This window comes from Tamandua tetradactyla, chromosome 7 (assembly GCF_023851605.1).
Source record: "Tamandua tetradactyla isolate mTamTet1 chromosome 7, mTamTet1.pri, whole genome shotgun sequence".
NCBI lineage: Eukaryota > Metazoa > Chordata > Mammalia > Pilosa > Myrmecophagidae > Tamandua > Tamandua tetradactyla.
The window spans coordinates 149,390,907-149,409,583 of NC_135333.1; the positions used below are offsets into that span (position 1 = coordinate 149,390,907).

General features: G+C 34.9%; 1 protein-coding gene across 4 annotated transcripts in view; it reads left to right on the plus strand.

Moving 5' to 3' along the window:
- Positions 1-2,597: 2,597 nt before the first annotated feature.
- The window catches only part of OTOGL (otogelin like), a 156,547-nt gene continuing 140,467 nt past the window's right edge, over positions 2,598-18,677 (plus strand). For all 4 annotated transcript variants that reach the window (XR_013155846.1, XM_077111518.1, XM_077111519.1 and 1 more), the window contains exons 1-7: positions 2,598-2,691; positions 3,800-3,839; positions 4,810-4,858; positions 9,575-9,641; positions 11,335-11,433; positions 12,436-12,590; positions 17,432-17,553. Coding sequence is in view for 3 of the 4 variants with exons in the window: in XM_077111518.1 (XP_076967633.1) it covers positions 2,613-2,691; positions 3,800-3,839; positions 4,810-4,858; positions 9,575-9,641; positions 11,335-11,433; positions 12,436-12,590; positions 17,432-17,553 (611 nt within the window). In the remaining variant the exon portion in view is untranslated. The remainder of the gene's footprint in view (positions 2,692-3,799; positions 3,840-4,809; positions 4,859-9,574; positions 9,642-11,334; positions 11,434-12,435; positions 12,591-17,431; positions 17,554-18,677) is intronic.

Below are 18,677 nucleotides of genomic sequence, written 5' to 3' on the forward strand. Positions count from 1 at the left end.
GTTTAAAGGTAGGTACTGCATGAAATGCAAGATGGAAAAAATTTAGAAGGTTATTAAATCTTAGTTAACTACATAAAATATCAGGTTTATATCAGAATATATTAGCATATTTTCACATGACTTTATATTGCTAAGTTTACTAACCCTTTCTTAGTGAGTTCTAGGTGGATTTAGACATAACAATACACACTATTAAAACATTTATTTTATTGACCTATGAAACTTAACTTTTGTCTCCCTTTGGGATTTATCCAGATGGGTGTCACTTGTGAAAATTTGGAAGTTCAAAAACAAAAGTCAAGCAGTTAAAATTGGGAACAAAGTAATCTCTGAAGTCTGAGTCATAGGTCATTCATATTTAAGACTGACTTATATGGGAAACTACGAAGCCAAGAGAAGCTATTGTAAACTAAGGAAGAGACTTAGAAATTTAAATTGGTTTTGTACATTTCCATCTTTTCCAGATATAGTCAATAAACATTCTGTATAACCAAAATTACTGCCCTTATATTAAAATCTTTTTGAGGAAAATTATGGTTCTCTAAACAAATTTCAATCTTAACTTCTTAATTTACTCTATGCTCACAACTTGTTAAGCATCTGGAATATTTTGTAATTTTGATTATAGTTGGGTTAGATGCATATTTTGGGATCAATATTTAGAATAGAAGTATAAACATCTAAGCCAATGACCTGTTTAGAATTCCCGATTGTCTTGTTAGTTGGTTTTGGAGTAGTTAACTTAGTAACTTATTGATAAATATCTGAGCATATGCTATGTTTAAATCTTTTTAAGCCTGTCAGTCAAAATTTTAAAATGAATGTGTGTTTGTGTAAATGTATAAACATAGATGCATAGCTACTTAATATTTTTAGTGAAATTGTATTTATTTGCTTAAGATATTTTTTCTTCATTGGCAAACATCTTCCCTTGGTTCATAGCATCAGCAATCAGTCAGGCAATGGGAAGGAATTAAAATCATCTAGAGCAAGAATAAATGTTCACTGAATTTGGGAAGCAGACAGGGAAATGTTTATAAGAAGAGTGGATAAGGAGTCATGCAACATATTAGGGTGTCAAGGACACTTCATAGAAAAAAAAAATGGAAGCTATTGCAGAAGAGGTGTATGAATACAACAGCAAGTTAAAAACTGCTGTACTCAGAAAGCAATTAGTTCCTGTGTTGTTAGGCATTCCTTACAACTGTGTTCCCATCTGTTAAACAAATCTGATAATAGTGCTGGTAACTCATGGGATTTGCTATAGGAAATATGCACCTATAATATAAATATGGCTTTCACTCATTTATGGGACTTAGATCATCTCTAGAGAGTTAATTATGAAATACAGCACTCTTCTCTGATGCTAATCTAGGCAGTCTTTTCCAGAGAAGAGTACTCCTACAGCTAGAAAAGAAGTCTTTTTGTGGTTGTTGTTGTCTAATTGGTACTTATGATATAGGATAGAAAATAGGGTATGAAGGGAAGTCTTGCAAGGTAGGAGAGTTATTTTATTTTATTTTTAAAATCAAATATGAAAATTACATCATTTTGTGTTAGTTGAAAGATCTGTGGGCAAATGGTCACACCAGCTGTGAAAATGGAATAGTTAATAGTTTCACTAATTAACTTGATATGTTTGAGCTTCCCTTTTATCCAAGGAATTACAAAGAAGAAACAGAGAGCACTTGATTCAGGCTGACATCCCAATAGCCCTTCAAACTGCTACGAAGACCTCCGCTCCTGCAGAAAAGAACAGGCTATGTTGATAACCAACAAACTTTTCTTCTCTAGGTAGCCCAGCTGCTGTGAAGATACCCTGCCTAAATTGCACAATTAACCACATGGTCCTGCCCCAAGCAACTCCTGCAGCTCACACTTCCTTGCTCGCCCCCCTCTATTCCTAGACCCTCCCTTTCTTCCTCAAAGCTTGCCTTTTGAGCAGTAACCTTTTGTTGCTGTTCCCCATTAACATTACTTTTGTTAAATGAACCTCTTCTATGCTTTGGTTTTCCAAGAGTCTGTTTTGACCTAAACACAACTTAAACTACACTTTAATGGGACTCGAGTTGAAAATGTATGCACATAATTTTACTTTTTATTTCTTAAGGAAAAATGTATGAGATAATTTAGGTATTCTAGGAAAGGTTGATAGGATTTTGACTGCACCGTTTTTCAAAGGACAGTGATTGTTTTATGAATAAAATTCTAAAACACAAAGACTAGATCAATAATTAAAAGAACAGCTGTCTTATCCATAGGGAGATGGCAATAGCATTTATTTTTGATACCCGTGTTTAGAAGTTACAAAAGGCAAATATAGGCTTAAAAAAGGAATATGATGGGCAGGTTGGGCTGGCGTGTAACCAATACGGGCTCAGGTAAGAAGCTGCCATGCATTACTAATGAGAGACACAAAAGTGCTGCCTGCAAGTTCTAAAGGTTCAGATGCTGTATGTAGTTGGAAAGCCTAGAATTCCTTTTTGAACTACTTTATTACATAGCTACTTTTATAAGAATTTGAATACTTTACAAATACGCATACTTCTAAGATGCCCTCATAGTAAACCCCAACAATTTGGTTACATTTCAAGAAGAAAGTCTACACTGAAATGAACATTGCGAGAAAACTCAATTTAATGATACCTTGGGGTATATTCTTGCTTCATATATTGCTGTTTTCATTACAAGGTAAGAATTTACATTAAATTTTACCATAATTTATTGCATTTCAGTCTCTGTTGTAATTTACAATAAACATTTTACCTGTACACTGTAAAGCACATTTAAGCTACTTAAATGGATATATTCTAAATGACATCAGTTCATCCTCTTGAAAATTCTTAATCATGTTGGTAATTTAAAACTTTTAGCTTTTGGTTTTTTTAATATATATTTTTTAAAGCTAGCCAGAATTATGCTTTTTTTATGATATACAACTTTCTGGGACAAGTTCTGATTCTAAATTTCTCTTCTAAAAGATGATTTAAAATAATTGCTGTTGGTATATAATTTAAACATTTGAAATTTTAAAGCAAAGAGGAATTGAACACTTAAATTTTCTTCATACCATCAACCTAAGGAATGATAAAAAGATGTTTTAGAAATGATTATAACATTTGAGGCTAAGGATTGACTTTCAACTTTTTTTTCATAGTAATGTTTTTCTTAAATTAATTTTTATAAAATGTTTTTATGGGGAAAGCATTTATTTACATTCAGTTGTTAATTTTTAATAATTGAAAATGGACCCTATTAGGGAAATGAGAGAAATAATTGAAATATAAAAGAGTAGAGACTCCATAGAAACTATTTTCCAATCCTAGGAATGACTGAAACAGCCAGGAGAAAGGTATCACAGAGTGTATAGAGAGCTTGTCCTACCCCATCATTTTGTATTTGTCAACTTGCTTAAGGATGGCATCTCCTAAGGGGTAGGATCAGAACTAAAACTCAGATCTCTGACTCCAAATCCAGTGCTCATTCCAGTGTATCAAGTCTCTGTGTAAATCTGTGTGTGCTGCCCATTCTCCTTGGATTATCAGTCATGCCAATGTCTTACAGGGAATTTGCTGATCAAAATCCTCTAGAAAATGCAAAATAACTAAAGCAAAACTCAGTCTAACTTTTAGAATTTAGGTTAAAATGATCTATTAAATAACCCAAACATGTGGCTGAGATATTTGGGTAATATTTTTAATTATATATATATATATATATATATATATATATATATATACACATACATATATAGATATACACACATACTTTTTTATTATTTTTTTTTGCACTCTGACAGGATATATTTGCACTTCATCCATCTTGAAAGGAACATCAAAGTGAGTATTTCTTGTTCTTTATGTCCTCTAAAACATAAAGTTACTGAGAATGAGCAAAGTTCAGCTGATAATTATCTCTAAGTTTATATTTTTGAAAAACAATGAATGGAATACTTTACAAAAAATAGTCACAAGGATTAAAAAAGTATTGAGAATTAATTCTGTTATTTGTGAATCAGAATTCTTTCTTTTCATTTTAACTACAAGGAGTTCTTGGTGGCATGCAATAACTGTAGGTCCTAAGAAGATATTATTTTTACTTTAAAGGTTTATAAAGAATTTGTATTTAGTAATTTCCCCTTTCGTATTGCTGACATTAATATAAAGTTATTTATTGTAATGTTCTGCATATTTAGTAGGGAATAAAGCATTTTAATACAAAAAAAGAATAAAATGTTCTAGCGGCAAATAATGAAAATCATTTTAAAATGAAAAAAATCATTTTAAAATCATTTTAAACTGATTTGCTTAATGAAAAGCAGAATTCTATTCACCTTTGATTTTGACATATCACGATTTGAAGTATCCTCTCACATTAGTTTTAATCTTTCCTTTATGGCATGGAAAGGGAGAGAAAGCAGTATGTTTGAAAAAAGGGAGTGTAATTTTGGCCAATGCTTACCTCCTCCCCAGTTTTATAAAGTCAAGTAGAGAAAATAAGTGTTGGTGCTACAATGTTACACTATTTATATTTATTTCCCTATTCCAAAGTTCCTTCCTAAAATTCAGTTTGCATCACAGACTGGAGAAATTTGGGAACATTCCCGAATTTTGTAAAATGAGACCACGCCACCCCCCAAATCTAAACCCCCCAGAAGGGGGAGGGGAGCCCTTTAAACGCTAAACCAAGAAAGACCTCTTTGATAAAGTGATGGAAATCAGGAGGAAAACACCAGCTCTCTCTTGGGAAAGGCTTGTTCAGGTTGCCTAGGGGCCTTTGACTATACAAGTTCTTTTTGTTTTCTTGCAGAAAGGGGTTTAATGAAAATCGACCAAAAAGAGCTCTTTTAGCAGCACAGGTAGGTTGTGCCTCAGACAGAAAGAGAAGGCAGAGAAATAATCCATTCTGCTGTGGAACTCTGCTGTCACTTCAACAATGAGACCTTTGTGGAGGGAAATAAAATGCTAAAAACAAGATAGGAAGGAGGAGGAAGAGGCAAGTAACTTCTCTACTGCTTTTTCTGTGATCCTTAAATTCACCCACAGGTCCGTTAACTTTTTTGGAAGTGAAATGCCTCTTTACCTATTGATATGTTCACATTATTTATGGAGATTTAATCTCTACTTGTCACAAATATGAATTGGCTATAACATTAAGCACACCTATCAGATAGGACATTGCAAGCAAAACAAATATAAGCAAATAGGGACAGAGAAGATTGTAAATGATGTGAGTTTAATATTGCAACAGGGCATTAGAGGTGTCCTGATATCCTGATAGACAGCTTTTATACTGTTTGCTATATTTAAGCTACAGGTTGCCTCTGGAGAGGTAGTCTCTGCGTGTGTGTGTGTGCGCGTGTATGTGTGGGTGTGTGCACCTGTGTGCACACACGTGTGTGGTGGGGAGTGGGTGTAGTGCACTGAATTTGAGGGCTCCTTTATATCTGGGTTCCTTTATGCTGGATAGCATGTTAGCAATATCTTCAAACTATGGTTTGCATATATAAATGGGTGGGTTTTAAAAAAATATTGTAAAACGTGGGTAGTAAAATAGAGAACCTTAATGAATAACTAAATAGAGAATCTTAAAGGCATTTCTTTGGGAAATAATAGGATTTGAGCATTTATGTAGCAAACAGCTTAAATGTTCAAGTAGGTCTCTCCCAAATGCTGAGTTGCAAGCCATATCAAGCAGCATTTTCGGATAGATGCCCAAATTTGTGTATTTTATGGTATTAATTGAAGAGAATTAGGAGATTTGATATGCTGTTGTGAGTTTAGAAGACAGAAAAATTTTTTCTTACCAAGAGTGGAGACTATACTAGAAAGGGCAAGGTGTTGTCTATGGAATTGGAGTAATTTATTGTTTAAGTGTTTTGTATACTCACACACTTATGTGTAATGTGAAGTAGTTGAAATGATTTTTCTCTAAGAAATCTGAAGTACAGTTTAGTCAAAAGAGCATATTAATTACAGAAGAACATTAGTATGACTCAGTAGAAAGTTTGATTTTTAGAAAAATTGCATTCTGGTTGAACCCACTAGATTGAGGTACCTGTAAAATCGTCCCTAAAGCTGTCACACAAAGTGACCTATGGATGATTGTATTATTGCGATGTTTTTAGAATTGGTATAATTTACCCTAAAGGAGCTATATTGGTTCCATCCTTTCTGTTAATAAGTAACATTCTCACCTTGTCTTCATTTCCCTTTTGGAGATAGTGAAGAGGATGTTTGCATTTCTATTTCATGTCGATAGAGAGTGTACCTCAAGATAATTTAAAGTCTGCACAAGTTTTAAAGAAGAAATGCAAAAGAAGGACCATGAGGTCATAGTCATGATGAACTGCACTGTTTGGGATGGGAATTTCATCTATTATAAGACCAGTCATTCTTGCCCACAGATTCACTCTCTGCTCTAGGAAAATGGAGCACTGGATGAATAGATATCTGTGGAAGTAAGGAGTAAGAAATATGTAGGTAATGCGATGAACAATGAGCAAGGAAAGAGTAGCCACAGACTTCTTTAAATGGCGTATCTGTGTGCCACGTTGATTTCCCATGTAGGGAGGAAGAATGAGCTGCCCTATCAATTAGGCGGATCTATGCCGCCACTGCCTGGGATTTATGCCGCTTATGCATTTGTATTATATTTCATATTCAGACATTCTTCTCCTGAAAGCAGGTCCTAAGAAATAGACTTAGGAATGAGTTATTTATTTGGGTAAGGATCCTGAAAAGTGCAAGTAAAGAAGAGAGGAAAGTGAGTTAAGGAAAGGAGAAAAACCTGTACAGATTGCCATAGGTACTTCATGCTCTTTCCCTTTATAATGTATCTGATTCAGAACTGCATCTTTCAGTTATAATAAGGAGAGTTTTTATTTTAATATCACATAAATAATGGCAAATAATTAGTTGCACCTTTCAATTATAAAAAGGATAGTTTTTATTTTAATATCACATAAATAATGGTCTTAGGAACATCCTGAGAAACCACGTAGAGCACGTCTTAGACCATTTCTGCAAGGGACTGGGAAGCTGGAGTAATTTATCCACGCACTCCGGAGACCTTAAATAGCCTGGAAGTTACTGTGGTCTCTCCTGCTTGGGCTCTGAGACACCAGGCAAAGACAGAGAGAATTTGGTGTTTGAAGTTGAAGATTCTCAACCTGCATGGGAATCCAGAACTTTGAGGTATGCCTAGAGGGGGTAGGATGAGGGTGGAGTGGGTGATGTGAAAGGGGCCTGAAGTGTCTGCTTCACTTATGGTTCCAGACAGCATTGGGAGGCAGATACTTCCCATTTGAACAATGCCTTTTTTTTTTTTTTTCAGTTCAGTTCACATGTGCTGACACATACCAGACAGAGACTGTGCTGGAGATATAGCATGAATAGCAGTGCTTTAATCTAGAAACTCAAGGTAGTAGTAGAGGTGGGCATGCAAAGACAATTTCTGTGCAACCTGTCCATCGAATCGAAGATACCATTAATTATTTGCTGTTATTTATGTGATATTAAAATAAAAACTCTCATTATAATTGAGAGATGCAGTTCTGAATCAGATACATTATGAAGGGAAAGCTTTGTATTGGGTTTTAGTTCAGTGACATGTTGTATTACGATTGATGGGTTGCTGTGGGACTTAGAAAGAGAGGTCTCTAACATAAGCCTGTGTGCTATGTTAGTCTTTCTAATCTCCATGGAGATTATATGGCCTGAGCTGGGTGAGGTGCTATAGAGCAAAATACAAATGATGTATTTTTGTCTTGTTCTAGTGTTGTTCAATGTATTCAGTTTTTGCCTAGTAATACAGGAAGCATGTTTAGGACCCTTGTTATATGCCAGGCATTGTTCTTGATACTATACTTATCTCATTTCATTTAGTCTTTACAATTCTGTGAGGCAGGTACTGTTATCATCTTATTTTATAGGTTGGGAAACTCAGGCTGAGCAAGGTAAAAAGAATCTGTTTAAGGTCATATATTTGTGTGAGGCAGAGTTGGGGTCACTAAACCCTTCTGGTGAACACCATAGATAATTGATTGTTTGGTTCCCCTTACAGGGTTGACATAAATCATTTTGGAGTCAACATTGGAGATTTTAATATCCAAAAGTAACGGTGACTCTGTTACATTTAGGCAGCGAGAAACAATATGGCCAAAGAAAGAATAGAATAGCTGTCTTAGGGGAATCAAGGTCACAGAATGTTGAGAATCTTACCTAGTTTGAATACAGGGGAAAGGGGAAGATTGAACAGCCTAGATGAAACCTGCCTTGAGAGCAGCTAGATCAGGAAACAATGAACTTGAAGCCCTGGTATGGAGCAGAGAACTTAGAAAAGAATTTTCAAATGATTGAAGAGTACAAGAAGCTCATTTATCTGGTGTGGGGCAGCTTTGCCTGTTAAAAGAAAAAGTACTTAGCTGGGAAATGTCAAAATAAAATTTCACATGTAGGAGATGAAATCTGTTCAGAAAGGACTTTGAACCTGAAGTTACATTCTCCACCCCCTTCCTTCTTATCCTTTGTCTTTCTCCAGTTTTCCTAACCTCATCTGCTATGTGATTTGACAATGATGTGGCAAATTTTGAGTGTGTATTTTCTTCTGGTGAACCTCAAAAATACTGTTGGAGAGGATGTTGGCCCAGACCTTACACAAAAGTGGCAATGAGTTGGAATAATAATCCATAGTTTATTAGTTTTAATAATTCACAATTACTTACTATGAAACCATTTTGACCTTTAAAAATCTCAGTGTTTCATCTGGTTGCTAAAAATTTATTGCTGATTTTCTATGTGTAAGGAACTCTGCCAAGTACTTTACCTACATTGTTTTATTTTATTGACATTGCTACACAATGAAATAGATGCCATTAGTGTCCCACTTTTCCCAGTCGGTGAATGGAGGCACTAAGGGGTAAGAAAACTTGCTTATGAGTGAGTAATGGCAGGTCCAGGACTGTGATCCAGTCTGTTTGGTTCCAGAGTTCCACTGCTCTGAACTGCCATGGGCTTGTTATAAAGATATATTTAAGTGCTCGATAAACTTTAAAGCATTAACTCTTTGGAGTCTGAGGGTGATACACTGACACTGCAGCAGCAGGTGCTCTGGAGATGGTGTCTCTGCAGATGTGCCTGCAGGCAGGTGACATGCCACTGGTCTGTCTGTCCATCAGCCCCTTGTATTTTCTTCAGACCCATCTGCATTTGAAAATGTCAGAAAACCTCTATTTCTGAGGTCAAAGAATTCAGTTAATCCATAGGTTAGACTCCAACCAGACTTCTTTCACCAGGGGACGTGGAGAAGAAGGCGGGAACTGAAGTCAGAGTAAAACAAATTTGTTAAAGTCATTTAAGAGGCAAAACTAAGGCTTGAAATTGGATCTTTTAACCACAGTCCCAAAGGAGCCCTTTCTGCCTCACCAAGATTGGTGAGGCAAAAACTCAGAGGAACAAAGTCAGCATTTAGGCTAAATTCTATATTTGGAAATACTTTCCATATTTTCTAATTTGCATGTTGCCTTGAATTGAATAATTTAACTATTTTGAATTCTTATTTTTTTCTTCCAAAGTTTCAAGCAACTTCTCCAAGATATTTTTTCCATGATGCTATTTATTGGGGTGAGAGCAAAATAAAAGGTCAGTGCTACATCTATGTCTTTGTATTTGCTTTCTCAAAAGATCTTCTAGAGGATATACTGATTCAGCTCTTTATTGTTTCCATAGGAAGCATGGAGGAACTTAGCCAGGGTGGGTTATAACACTTAAGGACAATTTAAGTTCTATTGGGATAGAAACCTGAATTATTTTTAAAATTAATAAGGGCAGAGCACTTAAGAAAAGCTGATAAGTACATGGACAGGGAAAGTATCATTGAATATCAGAATGTTTTTCAGAATGAATTGCTTGCTCCTTGATTCTCTGGCATCCTTATTTTTATATAATAATTTTGCGTTTTCATTAAGTGGAATACTGATAGTAGTTTGACATTTAATAAAAGTGGTAATTAGGAAATGGAAATGCTTAGCACTATGCTTAACATAACAATGATCCCCATCATTCTTTGGTTTGATATTTGTTTTCAGGGGAATAATCAGGGCAGTTAATAAATATATGAAGGTATATTGTTTATCTAAGTATACTAGATATTTATTCATTGGAACAATTCAAGATTGTGATCTAAATTAAAACCTAAAGGTAAATGTATCCCTTAGGAAAAAACCTATATTCAAGTTTATGAAAAACATGCATTTAGACCTCTATTTATGATCAAAGTTAAAACAGCTAATTTTTCTTCAGTCATGATACGTTCAGAGATCTGTACATTTTTTAAATGTAAAGAAATATTTTAGAACAATGGATTTTAAGGTGGAAAGGAATTACAGGGTTTTACAGTTCTGGTCTTTGGTAGAACTGTGTTAAATTTAATCCATTTGGATAAGTGTCTTCTGTGACTTTGCAATATTCTAGAGAGGCCCAACTTCTTCAGTAATACTCTCTGGTGAGTCAGAGATGTTTTCTAGTTCTCCCAACATGTTCCTTAAATCCTCTCTGCTTGAGTTTTGCAAGTTGCCTCCTTGTTTAATAGAGAAACATTTTTCATTGTGATTATTTGCATTTTTAAACTCACACAGGGAATGATGGCAAAATTAGAGTCACAATTATTTGCTTCCTTTTTTTTTTTAAGCATAGTCCTTTAGGATGATTTTTCTTTACATGAATAAAAGAATATTTTTGATTATGGCCAGCAGTGACTTTGGGTTCTGCCTCATCAAAATTAAATATGAGTCTAAAAGACTGCATCATTTGTAACTGACCCTGAGAACTAATACACATACCTCAAATGAGATGTTTAATCATTCTTTGCAAAAGTGGGACTTTCCTTCTGAGTTTTTATACTTCGCCTGATCCCTTGAGCTAAATCTGTAATAAAGCACTCACTCCTGAAGAAGGAGATGGTCAGATGTGCAGCCAGTGCCAAAACCATCAAGGGAATCATCTGTAGCTTGTTTATTTCTGGTTCTCATCATCTGGGACAGGGATTCCTTACATGGGAACTTGACCTTTTAATTGCTTGAAGGAGGCTGACCTTTGCACTGAGAGTACTCTGAGATTTGAAAGCCTATCTTTTTTGCTTCACAACATACATAATGCAAAGAATTAGAGACCTGCCGGGTTTAATTCTTTAGCTCATCAAGGCAAAAGATCCAGAGTTTTGTTTGAGTTAGCAGTAGTTGCAGTTAGTCCAAGCTAAATCTTGATAAATTATGTTTATTAAAACTGATGCTTGCCAGAAGATAATTTATTAAAAAAATTTTTTTTTGTCCTGCAGGTTCTTGTCCTTATGATTGCCTTAACGGAGCTTTTTGTTCTAAGACTGGTACATGTGACTGTCAAATATTTCAGGCACTTGGTACAAGGTGCCAGATTGGTAAGTTTCAGGGATAATTATGAGAGACTTATGAGATATCAAGGAGAACATTAAGACATAATTTGCTAAAGCAGTATTCATCCACTGAAAATTGAGACAGTCGTATTGCATATTAACTAGAGGTACCCACAATTCATTCTCAGTTATCTGAGATAACATAGAAATAATGTAAAAGAGAATAGATATACTTACCTTTCCTTCTCACAGTTCTCTGCTTTTCTGTTTCTTCAACTACTTTTTCCAGTTTAGATAGAACTAGCTTATTAAACCGGATTCTCATTCATTTTTCTTTTGCTTTATAAATTAGATCTGTTATTTACAGCCGTACATTCCTTTTGCTTTGAATTAACTGGTTATTCTATGGATACACAGAAATTGTATTGACTGCTCCTCAAGGACAGGGCTTTAAAAAATTTTTTTCAATCCACAGTTTCTAGGATATGACCTGGCATAATGATTAATAAATATTCATTTGTTCATTTGTTTAATGAGTGTTAATTGAGCACTACTAGATCCCTGGTGAGGCACTGGTGATTTAGTAGTTTACAAGACAGTCATATGCATGGCTGTTTTTCAGTGGTTGTTTTTCTCTGTAGATGCCGTAATAAGATATTTTGAAAAAAATTTGGAGGCTGAAACACTCTAATACTGCCTGTACTCATTTTTAGGGCACGCAATAGTATCTCTACCACTTTCTTTAACTGTGTATTTTTTCCTCTACTCTTCTTTTCTTTCAGAGTCTTTCTTTGGACACAAAAATTAAGGAAGTTGCTAACGTAGATCTCCTCTTTACAACAAATTGCAGGCCTTGTTTTTTGTTTAGGTGCATTTGATAGTTTTGAAGCATTTGGTGATTTTATGTTATGTCTTTCTATGATAAAGAGCATCCAAGAAAAAAATATGTATTTTAAGGAAAATTGGAACCACCTACCATGCCTGAAGTTTGCCAGTAGGATATATGATTTATTTTATTCTGCTAAATATTCCCCTATTTCTTTTCAGTCCCAAACATGGGCAAAAGCAGAGATGGGATATGCAAAACCTGGGGGCAGTACCACTTTGAAACATTTGATGGCATCTACTATTACTTCCCAGGAAACTGTTCTTACATTTTTGCAAAGGACTGTGGTAATTTGGAGCCTCGGTACACTGTATGGGTAGGTGATCCAAGGGCGACATTAACTTAAAAAATGAATTCTGGAAAATTGCATATTTTGAAAGTATTGGACAAATGATGATAATATATAATAATACGGTGGATATCTAGGACCCTGACTGGGGAATGGACTGGACTATTTCTGTGGCTAGATTGAGTATAGTTCCAAGGAGAACAGGGCTGTGGGAGGTTGGGTTTTGATCCATATGGCAGGGATTTAAAGACAATACAACAATGTCTATATCATGAATGTTGTAATATCATCCCAGTTGATCGTCCTGTTATTCAAGTTTTATTCAACATTTTTGAAGCAAAGGTGGATTCAGGCAGCAACCATATTATTCATACTTGCTTTTCTCCTTGACATTCCCACTGTGATGCCCACATGGTTTAATTTTTAAAAAATGGCTCCCTTGCATATGAACAGGAGGCTGACATTCATGGGATGGGGTTCATGAACTACATATGTACAGCCTGTAAAATATGGAGCAAAAGCAACTAATTGCTAGATAAATTGATATGATAGGATTGAGCTTGTAGTATTAGTACTTAGTTGTAGAAGTCTTGATTCAAAAGAATGCTCTGGAGGTATCTCAAAATGCAGGCTGCGTAGATACCCTAGTTTAAATAATAGTCTTAGGGACTTTCACTGTACCTCAATTTTTAGACCATCTCAAGATCAACCAGTAAACTGCTGTGCTGTGCTTTTCCAAAGCTAAACTCGCTGTGACCATCATTTGTTTCAGTTTTTTGTTTCCTTTTTCCCTTCTAACTTTTATTGAAATTGCCTAAGTTCTCTTCTTCTCCTAAGTGATGCAAATATTAAAAGCAGGTCCTCTAGGTTTTTAAGAACAGCAAATCCTTGTGACCCTGAAAAGAAATGCTGTGTATTGAAAGTTAACTTATGGGACATAAGGAAGCAAAACTAGAGGTCTGTCTAGGGACAGATAGGGAAATGGATGGAATGCATCTTCAGTGCTTACAGGTTCTTAGTCATCTCGTTGTCCTTTACTCCCTCACAATCTTACTAGCTTTATCACCCTACCACCCTTGGACTTCCTCATTGAAATGTTCTTGTGCAGTGTCTAACCCTTTTGAGGATTAAAATGTCAGCTAGATAATCTATCCTTTGATAATAAGACACAATGCTGAACTATGTTTCCAGGATTAATAGATATTGTTTCTATTTGGCCATGTTCTGTCTGGTAAAATTTGGCTGCACATCAACACAACCATTTATTTTAAATGTCATCTTTCCCCTGATTATAAAAGTAGTATACTTCTTTTTTGGAAAATTTGGAAAATTCAGAGAGGTATAAAAATAATATTAGAATTATCAGTCAAGAGTTATCATTGTTAATGAGTTCATGTATTTCCTTCCAAATGTTTTTTCTCTGACCTTTATACATATTTATAAAATTGAAATTATACTATGTATAATTTTACTGTCCTACGTCTTCACTTAAATTTATGTCAGGAACATTTCTCCATATCACATATCCTTGGAAAACACAAATTTATTGGCCATACTTTTTCCAACTCCTGATATACCCAATATTTAATTATTCCCTCCTTCAGAAATTTAGATTGTTTTTTCATATTTTCAGTATTTAAAAGATGTATTGATAAACATCTTTTTTGCATGTATAATTTTATACTCTGAATTCTTTTCTTCTGTTTTAAAAAATTTCAATTTGACTTCTATGAAAATAAGACATGAATATTGTTTCAATGGTTTCAGCAAGACACATGAAGCCAAAAATAGCTGCTGCCTCTCTTTGCTCCCCACGCCCTGCTGGGCTAAAGTGTGACTCCCACGATATATACGTCAATTCATTTAGCTGCTTCTTTTGTCTTTTGTCTTCATATATCAAAGTATGATGTTATTTATTTTTCAAAGTTAGGCATTATTTCTTCACTTCCTACAATGGAAATTGAGGCATCATCTCAGTTTCATCACTTTCCTGCCCCTAATACACACACACACACTCACACTCGCTGACATACTCACATACTATTACACACACCCTTTCCTCCCCTTCTCCAGTAAATTGAATTATAACACCATTTTTGGTTAAATCGATATGTGGTTTTCATATTGTCACGATGCAAATATTGTTTAGAGCTGGATGAGCCCAGTTGATTATTATGATTTTGTTTATCTTCTTGTACATTCTTATTGAGTTGGCCAATTTTTTTGTTAGTTTCATTTTTTGTACTTCATCACTTTTTTTCCTTCAAACTCTCTATCTCCCTAAAACTCTTCTGAAATTGGTCAGAAGCATTAAACAATCCATCAGTTTCTTTCTCTCTCACCAAGGAGACATACTTGTCTGTCTCTTTTCGTTTCTCCAGGTCCAACCAGGACTGGTTGCTTTTGAGAACTATTAAACAGTACATATTTAGTACATATTTCTACTGTTCCCCTGGGGATTTTATTTGTCTCTCTCCTGTATTGATTTTCCTGTTTCTTGGGTCCTATCAAATGTCTTGTGATCCTTGAAGTTTCATTCATATCTGAGAGATATGTTCCACAAAGCTGTTTGATTCTGAAGATAGGGTTTATTTGAAGTGGTGGTTTAGCAGGGATTCATTTCCTCTTTTGTGATTTAGCCCCTTATTTTCATTGACTACATTTTCACACTGCTTCCTGGAAAAGGAATATATATTCTTGAAAAGAGTATATGGGAGGAAAAATTTTGAAACCTTGGTTATAATTTGGAGAAAACTTTCTCTTAGAATATTGATGTCCAATCCATTCTAATGTCTGATCCTTTGCCATACTCCTTTTCCCCCTTTTTATGCTAAGAATTATGATACTTCATGTTTTTGTTCGTTTATTTATTTATTTTATTATGATTATATATTTTAACTTTTCATTTATTATGCTGGGCACTTGATGGATCCTTTCAAGATTTACAAGTCTTTCAGTTCTAGAATAATATGTTCTTTCTTAACTTCCTCTCTTCCTCTCCTTGAAAGTTCTGTTAATCAGATATTACAATCTCTGCACTGAATAATTGATCCCTTAATTTTCTTGTTGATTCTTGCCTATTGCCATTTTTGTTGTTTTGTTCTACATTTTGGGAAATTTCATTTCAATGGTTGGATATTTATCTGCTAATATCCCAGTTATGATTTTCTACTGCTGCATTTTCACTGTCCAATAATTTGTTTTTATTCTTTAAATTCTGTTTCAACAACATTTCATTCTTGCTTCATGAACACCATATACTCATCTTTCTCTTTGAAGATATTATTTATGAATTTTTGGAAGTTTCTTCACTCTCCTGAAGTGTTTCCTTTGATTACCTGTCTTTTGTTTGTTTCATTGCTCTCTTTCATATCGCAGACTTTCATCAAATGACTAATGATCCCTGAATGTTTGTTTATATTCGAGAGTTAGATTCTTAAAACTGAGGAACCTCTAAGTATTTGGATGGGGCTTGTTTTTCTAGCAAGAAGTTGTGCAGGGAGCCTTTGCTTTCATTAGATAAACCCCATATATTAGTAACTGCATGTCTTTTCTCTGGAGTTAGTTTGTTTAATATGCTCAGAGCTCTGGTTGCTGTGGACATTTTGGTATGCTCCCACCTCTGGCTTCCCACCTGTGATTCCCTTTGCCTGGAATGGTCTTTTCCCAGATATCTATGTGGCTTGTTTTCTCCCTTCTTCATCTCTATTAAAATGCCACCTTGGTGAGGCCTTCCTTGGCCACTCAATCTCTCAACCTAAAAATCTGTACTCCTTCTAATTTTTAACACACATTCTCTGTGTTCTTTCTCTGCTTAATATATCTCCTTGGCTGCTGTCATCATCTTACATAATAAATATTTTTCATTTAAAATTCTTCCTATAATAGAATGCAAACTCCATGAAGGCATGGATTTTTGTTTGCTTTGCTAACAGCTATATCCCCAGAATCTAGAATAATGCTGGGTAAATAATAAGTGATCTGTAAATATTTGTAGATTAAATTTTTGATATTTAATATCACAAATTCTTACAATATTAAAATTTTATATTGTCATTGACTATTTCTCCCATCACTTTTATGCTTAGAAAATCCTTTCCCATCTAAAAAGTCATCTATATTATTTCAGTTATTTTATGATTTTATTATTTATATTTAGCTTTTTAATCCATCTGAAATTAATTTTAGTCTAGGTTATGAGAATCTACATGCATTTTCTCACTTCTCTCCTTTTCTTCTTTGCTTCTTCTTTTCCTCTCTTTCCCTTTTATTCTTGCTTTCTTTTTTCTTTTTACTACTACATTAATTTTCTTCATCAGCTATTGAGAAATAATCTCTCTCTCTGAGACCAAAGTGTCTGGGCAATTTTATTTTTAGTGAAAAGTCACTTTTGCAGTCTCCAAATATTGCTTTGTGCAGTGCTCCATTTGAAGCTTTATTTCAGGATTCTCTAACATGTGAACAATATGGATGTGCAAATTATACATATGCTTCTTTGCTATGCCCTACAGTATTCTTTATTTCCAAGAAATACCAAATCATTTTAGAATGTTAACATCCTACACGTAAATATTCATATAGTATAAGCTAAACTATTTGTGTTTTATGAAATCACTTGTATCACCCAACTTCTGAACCAAATATCTGTTTCCTCTCAATTCTTTTCAACATTTTAGGATGAAAGGATTTTCCCTTTAGATCTACATTTTCCACTGGCAAATCAAACAGATACTAAATGTAGTGACTAATGATGTGATCGAAGTGTAAACATACATTGTGGTTTTAGTAACTTCAATGAATTATTGAACCTTATATCTATGATTGTTATTATTAGTTCCTATGCTTTCTTTTATTTTTCTCCCTTTAAGGTTCATAATAGCCCTAAATGCTTCGGTTCAGTGTATTCTTGTTATCGCTCGATTAGCTTGTTCTTTTCGAACCAAGAGGAAATTCGAATTTATGGACATGTAATAAAAAAGAATGGAATCAGGTAAGATCTTATAAATAATGTAATGAAAATAACCACATGGGTTAACAGAGGCTCCAAAAACCTACACTGGAAACGAATTGTGGAGAATAGGAAGGGAGGATTCCTTCTTCGATGATAACTTTAATGTCATATCATACAGATATCATCAAAACTTCATTGGGCTGCAAGATCAACTAGCTGGCTAGGAACCTAACCACTTTAGCCTTCCTTACATGTGTGGGGGATAGAAATATGTTAATGTAAGTGAAGATAGTATTATCACATGTTTTTGTAGGAGAGATTTCATAGTTCAACTCTTTGATTATTTTTGCCTTCTTTTCCCCCCTTTCCTCCACTTCTCTTTCTTTTTCTCTCCTCACCTCTCCACTCTCCTTCCATCGCCTTCCCGCCCATTCTTCTCCTCTCTACTTTCCTCCCTTTTTTAAAAGAACAGAAACTTAAAATACAACTCAATCTCCAGAAATTCTTTCCAAATCCGTGGAATGAAGTTTGGGTGTCTCTTGAGGTTTTCAATTCGTGTTCTGAGAAGGAATCAAAGCCAAGAAATGTTTGGCCTTCCTGGGTGGAATCAGAGAGGAGTCTCCTTTCCCGAGCTTCCCATCTGCCAAGGTGGTGACTGGAGAGTCTGGGGGAAAGGAATATTTGTTTATTTGGTGAAAGGTTTTATATATTTTAAACTAGGAATACTGTGGAACAAACCACCCACCAATCCAAATAATTATGGAGAGAAGCTCAATTTTAAATATTTCCTGGCTGAGCCGTGCCAGAAAAAGTAAGTGATGGAATTGAACGATTCTGTCCTTCATTCAGAGTTCTCTTTCAAGAGCTTGAATGATAGAGGTTCTTTTTAACAGCAGCTTGTGATCACTTTTCTCAGTTTAGCTTCCTCAGGAGGCAGCAGGTGGTAGGAGAAAGGGTTTTGGACTAGGTGCCAGGAAAACCAGGTACTGATCCTAGCTTCATCAGGATCAGGCCACCCAGAGCAGTCACTCTGCCTCTTACTTTCTTGATCAACAGGATTCTATACATCTGCTTTTCTTATAAAAGGTAGTGTAGCCATTTGAACGGAAAGATAATGACTTTACACCTGCATCTCCTGCAGCTGGATTTGATAGTAATGTAGG